Source organism: Oncorhynchus masou, chromosome 16 (assembly GCF_036934945.1).
Source record: "Oncorhynchus masou masou isolate Uvic2021 chromosome 16, UVic_Omas_1.1, whole genome shotgun sequence".
Lineage (NCBI taxonomy): Eukaryota > Metazoa > Chordata > Actinopteri > Salmoniformes > Salmonidae > Oncorhynchus > Oncorhynchus masou.
The window spans coordinates 28422290-28438925 of NC_088227.1; the positions used below are offsets into that span (position 1 = coordinate 28422290).

General features: G+C 45.6%; 1 protein-coding gene across 4 annotated transcripts in view; it reads right to left on the minus strand.

Moving 5' to 3' along the window:
* LOC135557788 (kelch-like protein 29) overlaps positions 1-16636 on the minus strand; it is a 416874-nt gene that overhangs the window by 115648 nt on the left and 284590 nt on the right. For 3 of the 4 annotated variants that reach the window (XM_064991390.1, XM_064991391.1, XM_064991392.1), the window contains one exon: positions 5282-5827. In XM_064991390.1, the coding sequence (XP_064847462.1) occupies positions 5282-5827 (546 nt within the window). Of the gene's footprint in view, positions 1-5281; positions 5828-6629; positions 6672-16636 lie in introns of those variants that run through there. The other variant, XM_064991393.1, reaches the window with a different exon arrangement.

The following is a 16636-nucleotide window of genomic DNA, read 5'->3' on the forward strand; positions in this document are numbered from 1 at the left end:
GCACATTTTGCCATGGCTTATGCAGTGTTCTTTTGCTATCTGAGAAACTCAAAATCAATGGGGGCCTCATGCCATGACATTTTTTGAATTTTAGATTCTCCCTGACTCTACTTTTTATGATCTTGTTTAAAGATATAAAATACTGAAAATATTAGTAATTCTTGGGAGTGCCGACAACTATTTAGCAGCGGTGGCGCGCCTAAATGCTAAATTAACATAGGGGAAACACTGCACTTATTACTGTACAATCAAAAAGGCTACTGCAGAAAATAATCAGATTTACTCACATCCATACCTGTGATTGGCAATCAAACAAGCTAAGAGTCAGTATAGAGACAAAGTAGAATCGCAATTCAACGGCTCAGACACAAGAGGTATGTGGCAGGGTCTACAGTCAATCACGGATTACAAAAAGAAAACTAGCCCCGTCACGGACCAGGATGCCTTGCTCCCAGGCAGACTAAATAACTTTTTTGCCCGCTTTGAGGACAATACAGTGCCACTGACACGGCCCGCAACCAAAACATGCAGACTCTTCTTCACTGCAGCCCAGGTGAGTAAAACATTTAAACGTGTTAACCCTCGCAAGGCTGCAGGCCCAGAGGGCAATACCAGCCGCGCCCTCAGAGCATGCGCAGACCAGCTGGCTGGCTGGTGTTTACGGACATATTCAATCAATCCCTATCCCAGTCTGCTGTTCCCACATGCTTCAAGGGGGCCACCATTGTTCCTGTTCCCAAGAAAGCTAAGGTAACTGAGCTAAACGACTACGTAGCACTCACTTCCGTCATCATGAAGTGCTTTGAGAGACTAGTCAAGGACCATATCACCTCCACCCTACCTGACACCCTAGGCCCACTCCAATTTGCTTACCGCCCAAATAGGGCCACAGACGATGCAATCTCAACCACACTGCCCTAACCCATCTGGACAAGAGGAATACTTGTGAGAATGCTGTTCATCGACGACAGCTCAGCATTTAACAGCATAGTACCCTCCAAACTCGTCATCAAGCTCGAGACCCTGGGTCTCGACCCCGCCCTGTGCAACTGGGTACTGGACTTCCTGACGGGCCGCTCCCAGGTGGTGAGGGTAGGTAACAACATCTCCACCCCGCTGATCCTCAACACTGGGGCCCCACAAGGGTGCGTTCTGAGCCCTCTCCTGTACTCCCTGTTCACCCACGACTGCGTGGCCACGCACGCCTCCAACGCAATCATCAAGTTTGCAGACGACAACAGTGGTAGGCTTGATTACCAACAACGACGAGACGGTCTAAAGGGAGGAGGTGAGGGCCCTCAGAGTGTGGTGCCAGGACAATAACCTCACACTCAACGTCAACAAAACTAAGGAGATGATTGTGGACTTCAGGAAACAGCAGAGGGAAAACACCCCCCTATCCACATCGATGGAACAGTAGTGGAGAGGGTAGTAAGTTTTAAGTTCCTCGGCATACACATCACAGACAAACTGAATTGGTCCATCCACACAGACAGCATCGTGAAGAAGGCGCAGCAGCGCCTCTTCAACCTCAGGAGGCTGAAGAAATTCGGCTTGTCACCAAAAGCACTCACAAACTTCTACAGATGCACAATCGAGAGCATCCTGGCGGGCTGTATCACCGCCTGGTACGGCAACTGCTCCGCCCACAACCGTAAGGCTCTCCAGAGGGTAGTGAGGTCTGCACAACGCATCACCGGGGGCAAACTACCTGCCCTCCAGGACACCTACACCACCTGATGTCACAGGAAGGCCATAAAGATCATCAAGGACAACAACCACCCGAGCCACTGCCTGTTCACCCCGCTATCGTCCAGAAGGCGAGGTCAGTACAGGTGCATCAAAGCTGGGACCGAGAGACTGAAAAACAGCTTCTATCAAGGCCATCAGACTGTTAAACAGCCACCACACTGACTCAACTCCAGCCATTTTAATAATGGGAATTGATGTAAAATATATCACTAGCCACTTTAAACAATGCTACTTAATATAATATTTACATACGTATACATATGAGATCAATAATGTAGGGTATATACTGTGCTCTATATCATCTACTGCATCTTTATGTAATACATGTATCACTAGCCACTTTAAACTATGACACTTTGTTTACATACTCATCCATATGTATATACTGTGCTCGATACCATTACTGCATCTTGCCTATGCCGCTCTGTACCATCAGTCATTCATATATCTTTATGTACATATTCTTTATCCCTTTACACTTGTGTGGATAAGGAAGTAGTTTTTGGAATTGTTAGCTAGATTACTCGTTGGTTATTACTGCATTGTCGGAACTAGAAGCACAAGCATTTCGCTACACTCGCATTAACATCTGCTAACCATGTGTATGTGACAAATAAAATTTGATTTGATTGGGCAGAAGGAATGTAGTAAGGAATAGAAATACATAATGATCTGCAATTTCATTGATGCAGTAAGGGGACAACACACTAGGTCTAAATGAAACCATCTTTAGCGTACCTTTCAGACAACTTTACATTCAGCTTCACTCTCCCTCCCTCACAAATTTACTCCCTGTCCCACACATCCTATTTCCCTCACACCTTAGCTCGCCATCACGGCTAAATAACATTTTTAAACTTATGGAGCATGCACAGAAAGAACGGACAGAGAGAAGTAGCTGATTTGGCTAACAGCTTGTTAGGGGATGCGCCTGGCTGTTCATAGCAGTGACACGTGATATTCGATGGAGCACACATCACTCAATGGGTGATACACTCTGCGTTTTACGGATCGTCACGATTCACATGAATTATTTATTGAGATCAAAATGGTGGACATCTCAGAAAAGTGGTGAGTTAACCTTAATGGCAGCTCAAACATCCCTTTATCCAATTACAAAAACCAGACAGCATCTAAGGAGACAGGAGATGCAACAGAAATTAACTAGCTCTGCTGCTGGACAAATGTTTGTTTCCATTCCAGCTGGTGTCTCATTTAAAATGTGTCTCAGGTAGCGTCCGAACCAACCGGCACAACTGCTTTCTACATCAATGTGGAAACTCATTTGCTCACATTTTATTGATATAGACCGAAAACGAGAGAGAAACAAAATCTAATGAGTAGTGGAAAAAAAAAAGCTTCATTAAATGTGAAAATTGGTCAGAGAATTTAGTACATCGGTCTCTGGCCCTGCATCACAACCTCCAAGGGGAACATTCATTTACAGCTTTGAGACGCAGCAGAGACCGCGCCACTCACCATGCTGCGCCCCTCGCCGTTTTCAAAGATAAAAGTTTTCCATGCTTAAAAGAAGCTTAAAAAGTGAATGTAGGTGTAGCTGGACAATTAAAGCAACATAATAGTTTGTGTGTGTGTACATGCCGTGACCTTGGTGCGGCTTTGTAGAGATCTGGCACCGTTTCCAAATAAGTAGCGTTAACTGTTTGTAGTGTTGTTTACAGACATTCTGGCAACACAAACTACCCAGAGAAGCGGTTCCCCGTACAACCCACTCTCTACCCAGAGAAGCTGTTCCCCGTACAACCCACTCTCTACCCAGAGAAGCTGTTCCCCGTACAACCCACTCTCTACCCAGAGAAGCTGTTCCCGTACAACCCACTCTCTACCCAGAGAAGCTGTTCCCCGTACAACCCACTCTCTACCCAGAGAAGCTGTTCCCCGTACAACCCACTCTCTACCCAGAGAAGCTGTTCCCCGTACAACCCACTCTCTACCCAGAGAAGCTGTTCCCCGTACAACCCACTCTCTACCCAGAGAAGCTGTTCCCCGTACAACCCACTCTCTACCCAGAGAAGCTGTTCCCCGTACAACCCACTCTCTACCCAGAGAAGCTGTTCCCCGTACAACCCACTCTCTACCCAGAGAAGCTGTTCCCCGTACAACCCACTCTCTACCCAGAGAAGCTGTTCCCCGTACAACCCACTCTCTACCCAGAGAAGCTGTTCCCCGTACAACCCAGTCTCTACCCAGAGAAGCTGTTCCCCGTACAACCCAGTCTCTACCCAGAGAAGCTGTTCCCCGTACAACCCAGTCTCTACCCAGAGAAGCTGTTCCCCGTACAACCCAGTCTCTACCCAGAGAAGCTGTTCCCCGTACAACCCAGTCTCTACCCAGAGAAGCTGTTCCCCGTACAACCCACTCTCTACCCAGAGAAGCTGTTCCCCGTACAACCCACTCTCTACCCAGAGAAGCTGTTCCCCGTACAACCCACTCTCTACCCAGAGAAGCTGTTCCCCGTACAACCCACTCTCTACCCAGAGAAGCTGTTCCCCGTACAACCCACTCTCTACCCAGAGAAGCTGTTCCCCGTACAACCCACTCTCTACCCAGAGAAGCTGTTCCCCGTACAACCCACTCTCTACCCAGAGAAGCTGTTCCCCGTACAACCCACTCTCTACCCAGAGAAGCTGTTCCCCGTACAACCCACTCTCTACCCAGAGAAGCTGTTCCCCGTACAACCCACTCTCTACCCAGAGAAGCTGTTCCCCGTACAACCCACTCTCTACCCAGAGAAGCTGTTCCCCGTACAACCCACTCTCTACCCAGAGAAGCTGTTCCCCGTACAACCCACTCTCTACCCAGAGAAGCTGTTCCCCGTACAACCCACTCTCTACCCAGAGAAGCTGTTCCCCGTACAACCCACTCTCTACCCAGAGAAGCTGTTCCCCGTACAACCCACTCTCTACCCAGAGAAGCTGTTCCCCGTACAACCCACTCTCTACCCAGAGAAGCTGTTCCCCGTACAACCCACTCTCTACCCAGAGAAGCTGTTCCCCGTACAACCCACTCTCTACCCAGAGAAGCTGTTCCCCGTACAACCCACTCTCTACCCAGAGAAGCTGTTCCCCGTACAACCCACTCTCTACCCAGAGAAGCTGTTCCCCGTACAACCCACTCTCTACCCAGAGAAGCTGTTCCCCGTACAACCCAGTCTCTACCCAGAGAAGCTGTTCCCCGTACAACCCAGTCTCTACCCAGAGAAGCTGTTCCCCGTACAACCCATTCTCTACCCAGAGAAGCTGTTCCCCGTACAACCCACTCTCTACCCAGAGAAGCTGTTTCCTGTACAAACCACTCTCTACCCAGAGAAGCTGTTCCCTGTACAAACACTCTGCCAAAAGATGGGTTCTACGCTGATAAACCCTGAACTAATTAAGTGGAAAATAAAGTGCATAAACCAAAATACAGAAGCAAGGGTTCTGTGCTTACCCATGTGGAGAGGGCCCATCTTACCTTTGGTGTGTGTGTGTGTCTGCATGCTTGCCCAGTCAGAGTGGGTCTGTCTTACCTTTAGGATGTCCTGGGTCGGTGAACTCGTACTTCCCCATTCCCACAGTCCTCAACATCTGCAGCCCGTTGGGCCCTCTAGGATCATCCTGATAGGCTACTAGAGTAGACGGAAGCGGCGGCACCAACTGCTGCCCATTGGTCAGAGGCAGGACGGGGGGCTGTATGAGGGGATGAGGCATCAGATGACCGTTCCCCATCAAATTTTGGTTGTGTTGGTTGGGGTGTGTCCCACCCGGACCCCCTGAGGTGGAGGAAAGGGGCAAGGTGGCGACAGGGGGCTGGGCCAAGGGGTAGGGTGGCTGGGGGGGCATGCTGAGAACCATGGGGGGGGGTTGGTGTGAGGTGGAGTGTGGGGGAAGCTGGAAGTGGGCTGTCATGAGTGGGTGGGGGTGGGGGGGCATGGGGGATTGGATGGAGGGGGTCACACCTATGATGGGCGACTGGACAGTGACACTGTGGCTGAAGGAGGGGGGGCGGAGGGAATAGGAGTGGGGCAGGAGACTGGATTGGGTCACTGTTACTACTGGAGGTGCCCACGTAGGACCTAGAGAGAGGGGGATAGAGCAGAAAGCGGAAGGGAGAAATAGTTTTGATTATTATTACATTAACTACTAACAATTATCCTTTTAGCTAGCTCAACAAATGGCAGACTGTACAGAGTGGGCTAATGTTCCAGGTTCCCATGAATGAGACTAGGAAAACAAATACATGTACCTGTAACGCAGAGACAAGTCAAAGTTAGCTGGTTTCAGCTAAAGTCCTCTTAAATCGAATTTAATAAACGTGTCAAGGGTCAACTATCTGGTTCATTACAATTGCTTTGTTGACAAATATATCAGTTCTCATTAATATAAAAACAGTTACATAAAAAATATATACTATGGTTGTCTAACAGTACATATAGCTATTTCTAATTAATATATGTGCCAAAATAAATACTAATCACTTGCAAATAGCGCAAAGGGTATGCTATCTAGAATGTAAAACCATCTAATCGTGTGCTTGTTTGTCCGACACAAACAGGCTCACCACTGTAGCAGTGTAAACATAAACGTTACCCAATGCTACACAATTGACAACAATGACTCCCGCTACCAGTGCTTAAACTACCAGTTAAACCAATACAAGTACGTAGCTACATCGACGCATATATTATAGGCTAGGGCTAAACTAGCGCCCAGCATGAGGCTAGCTAGCTAACGTTCGAACCATTAAATTACCGAAAATATATAAATTACTAAAAAATCTAAACTAGAATGATTCAATTGTGCAACATAAGTATATAACCTGAGGCTTGGATGAACAAAATAAAGTAACCCGGAGTTTAAAATGTACTGTATATTTACTATTTAGAAAAGTCCGCGACGCCATTTTGTTTAGATTTGCATCATGTCATGGGCGTATTCATAACGCCGAATCTGTTGCAAAACGTTTCTTAAACGAAACGAAAATGGATCGAGCTCCCTGCATTTTCCAATATAAACTCTCGTTTTCCGTTTTGCACCTGTTTGAACTAACGATTACACACCATCCACCGAGCGTGGCTCCATTACTGACAATTCCATTGTCAATGGGGATACTTGGCTAGCATTTTCTAGCTTCGACAAACTCAAAAATGCACCTTAAGCATCACACAACCCATTAAATAGTTAGCGAAACATGTTATCGTACTATGTCGACGTATATTGTGTATAGTTATACATTACACACCTGTAAAACAGGATACACTTTGAGACAAAGGGAAGTAGGCTGGTTTTTCAGGAAAACTTCCTTCGATTGAGGAAGTGAGGTCACCATCACCAGTTCAAACAGCATCGCATTAGTGGAAACCAAAACTGTTCTTAGGGCAGGCCTGGTTATAGCGAGATACTGTATGTTCGAGTCGCGTCGTGGACAAATTTAGCATTTTACCTAACTTTAACATAATTAATATAGTTAATTACCCTAACATATTTAATTACCCTAACATGCTACGAAACGTCACTTCTGCCAGTCAAAACCGGCAACTGCCCTGAGAACAGTCTTGGTTTTCACTAATGCGATACCGCCCAATGTAAAGGCCACTAACCAACAGATCTGCTGACTCCATCTAGATAGTGACACCAATACACTTCAGTGGATATTAATGCATAAACCTGGAGGAATCCAATATTTTTTTGTTTTTTTTTAACTAGGCAAGTCAGTTACAATGACAGCCTACCAAAAGGCAAAAAGCCTCCTTGCGGGGATGGGGCCTGGGATATAAATAAATAAATAAATAAATATATATAGGACAAAACACACATCACAACAAGAGAGACACAACACTACATAAAGAGACCTAAGACAACAACATAACAAGACAGCAACACATGACAACACAGAATGGTAGCAGCACAACATGACAACATGGTAGCAGCACAAAAACATGGTATTGGGCAAAGTCAACAGCACAAAGGTCAAGAAGGTAGAGACAACAATACATCATACAAAGCAGCCACAAATGTCAGTAAGAGTGTCCATGATTGAGTCTTTGAATGAAGAGATTGAGATAAAACTGTTCAGTTTGAGTGTTTGTTGCAGCCCGTTCCAGTCGCTTTCTGCAGCGAACTGAAAAGAGGAGCGACCCAGGGATGTGCGCGTTTTGGAGACCTTTAACAGAATGTGACTGGCAGAACGGGTGTTGTATGTGGAGAATGAGGGCTGCAGTAGATATCTCAGATAGGGGGAAGTGAGACCTAAGAGGGTTTTACAAATAAGCATCAACCAGTAGGTCTTGCAACAGGTATACAGAGATGACCAGTTTACAGAGGAGTATAGATTGCAGTGATGTGTCCTATAAAGAGCATTGGTGGCAAATCTGATGGCCAAATGGTAAAGAACATCGAACCACTCAAGAGCACCCTTACCTGCTGATCTACCCTAGTAAAACTGACTATCCTACCGATCCTCGACTTCGGCGATGTCATCTACAAAATAGCTTCCAATACTCTACTCAGCAAACTGGATGCAGTTTATCACAGTGCCATCCGTTTTGTTACTAAAGCACCTTATACCACCCACCACTGCAACCTGTATGCTCTAGTCGGCTGGCCCTTGCTACATATTCATCCCCAGACCCACTGGCTCCAGGTCATCTACAAGTCCATCCTAGGTAAAGCTCCGCCTTATCTCAGTTCACTGGTCACGATGGCAACACCCACCCGTAGCATGTGCTCCAGCAGGTGTATCTCACTGATCATCCCTAAAGCCAACACCTCATTTGGCCGCCTTTCCTTCCAGTTCTCTGCTGCATGTGACTGGAACGAATTGCAAAAATCGTTGAAGTTGGAGACTTATCTCCCTCACCAACTTTAAGCAGCTGCTATCTGAGCAGCTAACTGATCGCTGCAGCTGTACATAGTCCATCGGTAAATAGGCCACCCAATTTACCTACCTCATCCCCATACTGTTTTTATTTATTTACTTTTCTGCTCTTTTGCACACCAGTATTTCTACCTGCACATGACCATTTATCACTCCAGTATTAATCTGCTAAATTGTAATTATTCACTTACCTCCTCATGCCTTTTACACACAATGTATATAGACTTCTTTTTTTTCTTCTGTGTTATTGACTTGTTTATTGTTTACCCATGTGTAACTCTGTGTTGTCTGTTCACACTGCTATGCTTTATCTTGGCCAGGTCGCAGTTGTAAATGAGAACTTGTTCTCAACTAGCCTACCTGGTTAAATAAAGGTGAAATAAATAAAATAAATCTATAAATAATGTCTCAGTAATCTAGCATGGGTAGCATGGTCATCTGAATCAGGGTTAGTTTGGCAGCTGGTGTGAAAGAGGAGCAATTACGATAGAGGAAACCAAGTCTAGATTTAACTTTAGCCTGCAGCTTTGATATGTGCTAAGAGAAGGACAGTGCACCATCTAGCCATTACTCCCAAGTACTTGTATGAGGTGACTACCTCAAGCTCTAAACCCTCAGTGGTAGTAATAACACCTGTGGGAAGAGGGGCATTCTTCTTGCCAAACCACATGACCACAATAATGAATAAAAGTAATACAAATTATGGCTCACAAATAACAATTTCTTAAAAATCTAAAACACAAAATAAACAAAACTGACCATATATTGTGTCACACCTACAGAAAAAATATCAGTGATGAGTGGTGTTTACCATGTAGCTAAGTGTATGTATTTACAGTGAGTCATGGAGCCCATCAGTATGTTCTACCTAGAGTCTAGCACGGGGTCCGTTTTTTGGAGCCAATCACCCCCCACGCCGACCACATCAATTCTGAACCCCTACTAATATCCGACATCAGGACAGATTTTTCTCCACAACCCGACCCACCCTCATAGAATTGCTTCTGAAAGCCGATACATTACCCGCCAAATTACAATGTATTTAATTGTTTATATGACTCCAGATTAGCTACCATTCCCCTCCCTGAGCAGTAGGCTACCATTCCCCTCCCTGAGCAGTAGGCTACCATTCCCCTCCCTGAGCAGTAGGCTACCATTCCCCTCCCTGAGCAGTAGGCTACCATTCCCCTCCCTGAGCAGTAGGCTACCATTCCCCTCCCTGAGCAGTAGGCTACCATTCCCCTCCCTGAGCAGTAGGCTACCATTCCCCTCCCTGAGCAGTAGGCTACCATTCCCCTCCCTGAGCAGTAGGCTACCATTCCCCTCCCTGAGCAGTAGGCTACCATTCCCCTCCCTGAGCAGTAGGCTACCATTCCCCTCCCTGAGCAGTAGGCTACCATTCCCCTCCCTGAGCAGTAGGCTACCATTCCCCTCCCTGAGCAGTAGGCTACCATTCCCCTCCCTGAGCAGTAGGCTACCATTCCCCTCCCTGAGCAGTAGGCTACCATTCCCCTCCCTGAGCAGTAGGCTACTATTCCCCTCCCTGAGCAGTAGGCTACTATTCCCCTCCCTGAGCAGTAGGCTACTATTCCCCTCCCTGAGCAGTAGGCTACTATTCCCCTCCCTGAGCAGTAGGCTACTATTCCCCTCCCTGCGTGAATTAATTGGTCTGCATGTCTATTCAACATTTGGATAAAAGGAAAACCATGCCATGAATTGAGAACAATGCCTTAAAATGTTTACAATGAAATGCGGCACATTGACAACTCAAATCGCTCTGAAAAAAGTGCCTGCTAATTAGCCTTACCTAATAAAAATCTATAGCCGACATAACAAAACCATTACATTCAATATTGTTTAGATATGGGAAACGGAAAACCTAGCCAGTTGCATAACTGAATGCATTCAACCAAAATGTGTCTTCTGCATTTAACCCAACCCCTCTGAATCAAAGATGTGCGGGGGCTGCCTTAAATCGACGTCATTGGCGCCCGGGGAGAAATTGTTGCTTGGAGTTAACTGCCTTGCTCAACTGCAGAACGGCAGATTTACCAACTTGCCAGCTAGGGGATTCGAACCAGCGATCTTTCGGTTACTGGCCCAACGCTCTTAGCCACTAGCTTACCTGCCACCATAATAATCAAATTGAAACTTAAATAACTACCAGAATCGAATATAGACCACAATAGCCAATAGGCATCTCAAACATTTTGGCCTGCATATGGTATATCAGTGGTATGAAAACTTTTTCAGTAGGAACCACATTTTTGGGGGGGGGGGGGGCAGAATTTCTGAGGACCCAATTTCCGGCGACCCCAAGCCAAACCACTCAAAATTTAAAAAAAATAATCAAATAACAATCAAATAACATTCAATTCATTACATTTGTCTCTTATCAAAATTCTCGTAATTGCTGGACTATTAAGCGCACCTGAATATAAATCGCACCCACTGAATCATTAAAAAATATGTATTTTGTACATAAATAAGCCGCACATGTCTATAAGCCGCAGGTGCCTACCGGTACATTGAAACAAATTAACTTTACACAGCCTTTAAACGAAACACGGCTTGTAACAAAAATAAATAGGCTTTAACGAAACACGGCTTGTAACAAAAATAAATAGGCTTTAACGAAACACAGCTTGTAACAAAAATTAAAACAGTAGCCTACCAAGAAAGTCATTGGTCACTATCTTCCTCCTCCTGTGCACTGAAACCACTGAAGTCATCTCCTTCGGTGTCGGAGTTGAATAGCCTCAGAATTGCTTATTCCGATGTTGGATCGTTATCATTGTCGCTCTCGTCACTTTCATCCGGAGGCAAATACCCCGCTGAGCTCATGCTGCCCCTTCAACACGCAGCAGTCCAGCCTTTCGAAACCCGTTGATGATAGTGGATTTTTTGACAATGCTCCACGCTGTCAGGACCCACTGGCAGACTTGACCATAAGTTGCTCTTCGCATGCGGCCCGTTTTAGTGAAGGATTTCTCCCCACTTGTCATCCAAGCCTCCCACTGAACGCCACCTTAAATGCACGATTTACACTGATGTCGAGTGGCTGCAAATACTTTGGGCCATCTGCTTTTCTTCCCTCTGAAAGCTTTTGTTGTCTTTTTGCACGGAGTCAGTTCCTCACGCTGCTGTTTCCAACGTCTTATCATCGACTCATTAAGGCCAAGCTCCCATGCAGCAGCTCTATTTCCTTTTCCAACAGCCAGATCGATCGCCTTCAACTTGAAAGCTGCATCATATGCATTTCTCCGTGTCTTTGCCATGATGAGGGTGACAAAATTACTACCGTAATCAGAATGATGGGAAGTTTGAGCGCGCTTGATTTACGTCACATTATGTGACGGTGCTCAGTTTTTTGGCGGCATGAATCTTGTGAAAGCGGGAAAAATCCATAAATTAGCCGCGTCATTGTATAAACCGCGAGGTTCAAAGTGTGGGAATAAAGTAGTGGCTTATAGTCTGGAAATTACAGTAAGAGAACCAATACTTACATTTACTCAGTAAAATTGTATTTTTCAAATAATTTCTCAATAACATTTGTATATTCCCACTTTGAATACCAATGGTCTAAATTACCAAAAGTATGAATTAAAGTAATTACTAAATGATAAACTGAATTAGCCAAATTGTAAATAAATACCTGCACGCACTTTTTGCTGGCTGTGTATCCATCTAAGGGGTTGTTGTCCTTGTCCACAATGACTCCAAAATCCTTCCAAACCAAACCAGGGATTTCATTTATGCAGCACCTGATTCCACGATGGTGTTGGCCTATTTCAAAACCTCTCTTTTTATTTCCTGGGTTAGGCATTTCTGCATGAGCTCGGCTAGCCAGGGAAAGCACACGAACACTTGGCATGTATTCTCATGTGGGGGAAATAAATACGTTTCAGCACCACACAAATAACGGACAGTTCCCTAATCCACTGCGTGCACGGCTGGTAGCCTATAGTTTGTTATCATTCAAAAGTCCCAATACGGCGCAGAGCATTCAATTTGACTGCTGGGAGACCACCAGCTCCGCTAAAAATATTGACAACTGTGTCGTTTTCACGGGATTGTTAAATAAATGTGGTCACTATTTGGTTTTATCATCTTCAACTCTCAAAGAACAGTCGGACAATTTCTTGGGCCACTATACCTATTTTGCCAATTGGACTGGGCACCTTTACTACACGGAACCCTACTTATCCATCACGGCTGGTCTGCCGACAGAACCGCACGAGGAGGCTACAACAGACTTCTTCCATTGCAATGTCCCTCTAAGGCACTTCTGCTAGCTTGTTAGCCCCGGCCCGTCAATATGCCTTGTCCATTGCTGTTCTGGTTAGTGATTGTCTTATTTCACTGTAGAGCATCTAGCCCTGCTCAATATGCCTTAGCTAACCCTTCAGTTCCACCTCCCACACATGTGGTGACATCACCTGGTTTAAATTATGTTTCTTGAGACAATCTCTCATCATCACTCTATGCCTAGGTTTACCTCCACTGTATTCACATCCTACCATACCTTTGTCTGTACATTATGCCTTGACTCTATTCTAGGACACCCAGAAACCTGTTCCTTTTAATCTCTGAATGCACTAGACAACCAGTTCTTATAACCTTCAGCCGTACCCTTATCCAACTCTTCCTCTGGTGATGAAGAGGTTAACTCAGGCCCCCAGTACTACACCTATTCCCCAGGCACTCTCATTTGTTGACTTCTGTAACCATAAAAGCAATGGTTTCATGCGTGTTAACATTAGAAGCCTCCTCCCCAAGATTGTTTTATTCACTGCCTTAGCACACTCTGCCAACCCCAATGTCCTAGCCGTGTCTGAATCCTGGCTTAGGAAGACCACCAAAAACCCTGAAAACTCCATCAACAACAACATTTTCCAACAAGATAGAACTGCAAAGGGGGCGGAGTTGCAATCTACTGCAGAGAGAGCCTGCAGAGTTCTGTCATACTATCCAGGTCTGTGCCAAAACAATTCGAGCTTCTACTTCTAAAAATCCACCTTTCCAGAAACAAGTCTCTCACCGTTTACGCTTGCTATAGACCACCCTCTGCCCCCAGCTGTGCCCTGGACACCATATGTGAATTGATTGCCCCCCATCCATCTTCAGTGCTCGTGCTGCTAGGTGACCTAAACTGGGACATGCTGAATACACCGGCCATCCTAAAATCTAAGCTTTATGCCCTCAATCTCACACAAATTATCAATGAACATACAAGGTACAACGCCAAATCCGTAAACATTGCACGCTCATAGATATCATCCTAAACAACTTGCCCTCCAAATACACCTCTGATGTCCTCAACCAAGATCTCAGCAATCACTGCCTCATTGCCTATATCAGTAATGGGTCTGTGGTCAAACGACCACCCCTCATCACTGTCAAACGCTCCCTAAAACACTTCAGCGAGCAGGCCTTTCTAATCGACCTGGCCCGGATATCCTGGAAGGATATTGACCTCATCCCATCAGTATAAGATGCCTGGTTATTCTTTAAAAAGTGCCTTCCTCACCAAGGGCTATATCTGTTCCTGGTTCTACATTTTTTGAATGCCCCAATTTAAAAAAAATTGAACCAGGAACAGATATAGCCCTTGGTTCACTCCAGACCTGACTGCCCTGGACCAGCACAAAAACATCCTGTGGTGTATTGTATTAGCATCAAATAGCCCCCGTGATATGCAACTTCTCAGGGAAGTCTGGAACCAATACATACAAGCAGTTAGCTTTCCTAAGACTAGCTTTATCAAAGAGAAATTTGCATCCTGTAGCACAAACTCAAAAACATTCTGGGACACTGAAGTCCATGGAGAATAAGAGCACCTCCTCCCAGCTGGGCCCACTGCACTGAGGCTAGGAAACACGGTCACCACCGATAAATAGCGATACTTTTTTCATTGTCAATAAGCATTTTTCTATGGCTGACCATGCTTCCCACCTGGCTACCCCTACCCCGGTCACCTGCCCTGTACCCCCCCACAGCAACTCGCCCAAGCCTCCCCATCTCCTTCACGCAAATCTAGATAGCTGATGTTCTGAAAGAACTTCAAAATCCGGACCCCTATAAATCAGCCAGGTTAGACAATCTGGACCCTCTCTTTATAAAATGATCTGCCAAAATTGTTGCAACCCCTATTACTAGCCTGTTCAACCCCTCTTTCGTATTGTCTGAGATCCCCAAAGATTGGAAAGCTGCCACGGTCATCCCCGTCTTCAAAGGGGGAGACACTCTAGAACAAAACTGCTACAGACCTATATCTATCCTACCCTACCATTCTAAGGTCTTCGAAAGCCAAGTTAAATCTTCTTTGGGACTGGGGGACAGTATTGAGTAGCTTGGACGAATAAGGTGCCCAGAGTAAACTGCCTGCTACTCAGGACCAGTTGCTAATATATGCATAATATTAGTAGATTTGGATAGAAAACACTCTGAAGTTTCTAAAAAACTGTTTGAATGATGTCTGAGTATAACAGAACTCATATGGCAGGCAAAAACCTGAGAAAAAAATCCAACCAGGAAGTGGGAAATCTGAGGTTTGTAGTTTTTCAAGTCATTACCTATCGAATATAGTGCGTCTATGGGGTCATATTGCACTTCCTAACATGCTGACCAGACCGGACACGTCGCAAATTTTGAAGTCCTTGTTATTCAATTATTGTGCGCGAGCCAACGAGTGTCTGCGTTGCCAAGGGCTAAAGTAGAACTCATTCCTATTTCTGACGCAGATCACGCTGCAAGTCCTGCCTCGCCCATCTCCTCATTGGTTTATAGAAGCAGGTACCCACGTGCCATCTCCTCATTGGTTATACCCACGTGGGTGAATGAAAGACAAACTGTTTTGCCGGTTGTCGTGGTAATACAATGAAAGTTTAGATGTGATCACCATATAAGTTAAACGATGAAAAATCCTGGAAGGAGGAAAGATGACTAGAAACGATTCGGTTATCCGTTTTATGTGTGGATTAATTGTCGGAGTAGAGGTCCTTGTGCATCTCAGGTAATATAACAACTCAACTTCCGGCGCCGACAGAGATGGCCGCCTCGCTTCGCGTTCCTAGGAAACTATGCCGTTTTTTGTTTTTTTTACGTGTTATTTCTTACATTAGTACCTCAGGTCATCTTAGGTTTCATTACATACAGCCGAGAAGAACTACTGTATATAAGATCAGCGTCAACTCACCATCAGTACGACCAAGAATATGTTTTTCGTGACGCGGATCCTGTGTTCTGCCTTACAAACAGGACAACGGAATGGATCGCATGCAGCGACCCCAAAAAACGACTCCGAAAAAGAGGGAAACGTAGCGGTCTTCTGGTCAGACTCCGGAGACGGGCACATCGTGCCCCACTTCCTAGCATTCTTCTTGCCAATGTCCAGTCTCTTGACAACAAGGTTGATGAAATCCGAGCAAGGGTAGCATTCCAGAGGGACATCAGAGACTGTAACGTTCTGTGCTTCACGGAAACATGGCTCACTGGAGAGACGCTATCCGATGCGGTGCAGCCAACGGGTTTCTCCACGCATCACGCCGACAGAAACAAACACCTTTCTGGTAAGAAGAGGGGTGGGGGTGTATGCCTTATGGCTAACGAGGCATGGTGCGATGAAAGAAACATACAGGAACTCAAATCCTTCTGTTCACCGGATTTAGAATACCTCACAATCAAATGTAGACCGCATTACCTACCAAGAGAATTCTCTTCGATTATAATCACAGCTATATATATCCCCCCCCAAGCAGACACATCGACGGCTCTGAACGAACTTTATTTAACTCTTTGCAAACTGGAAACCATTTATCCGGCGGCTGCATTCATCGTTGTTGGGGATTTTAACAAGGCTAATCTGAAAACAAGACTCCCTAAATTTTATCAGCATATCGATTGCGCAACCAGGGGCGGAAAAACCTTGGATCACTGTTACTCATATAAGGCGCATATAAGGCCCTGCCCCGCACCCCTTTCGGAAAAGCTGACCACAACTCCATTT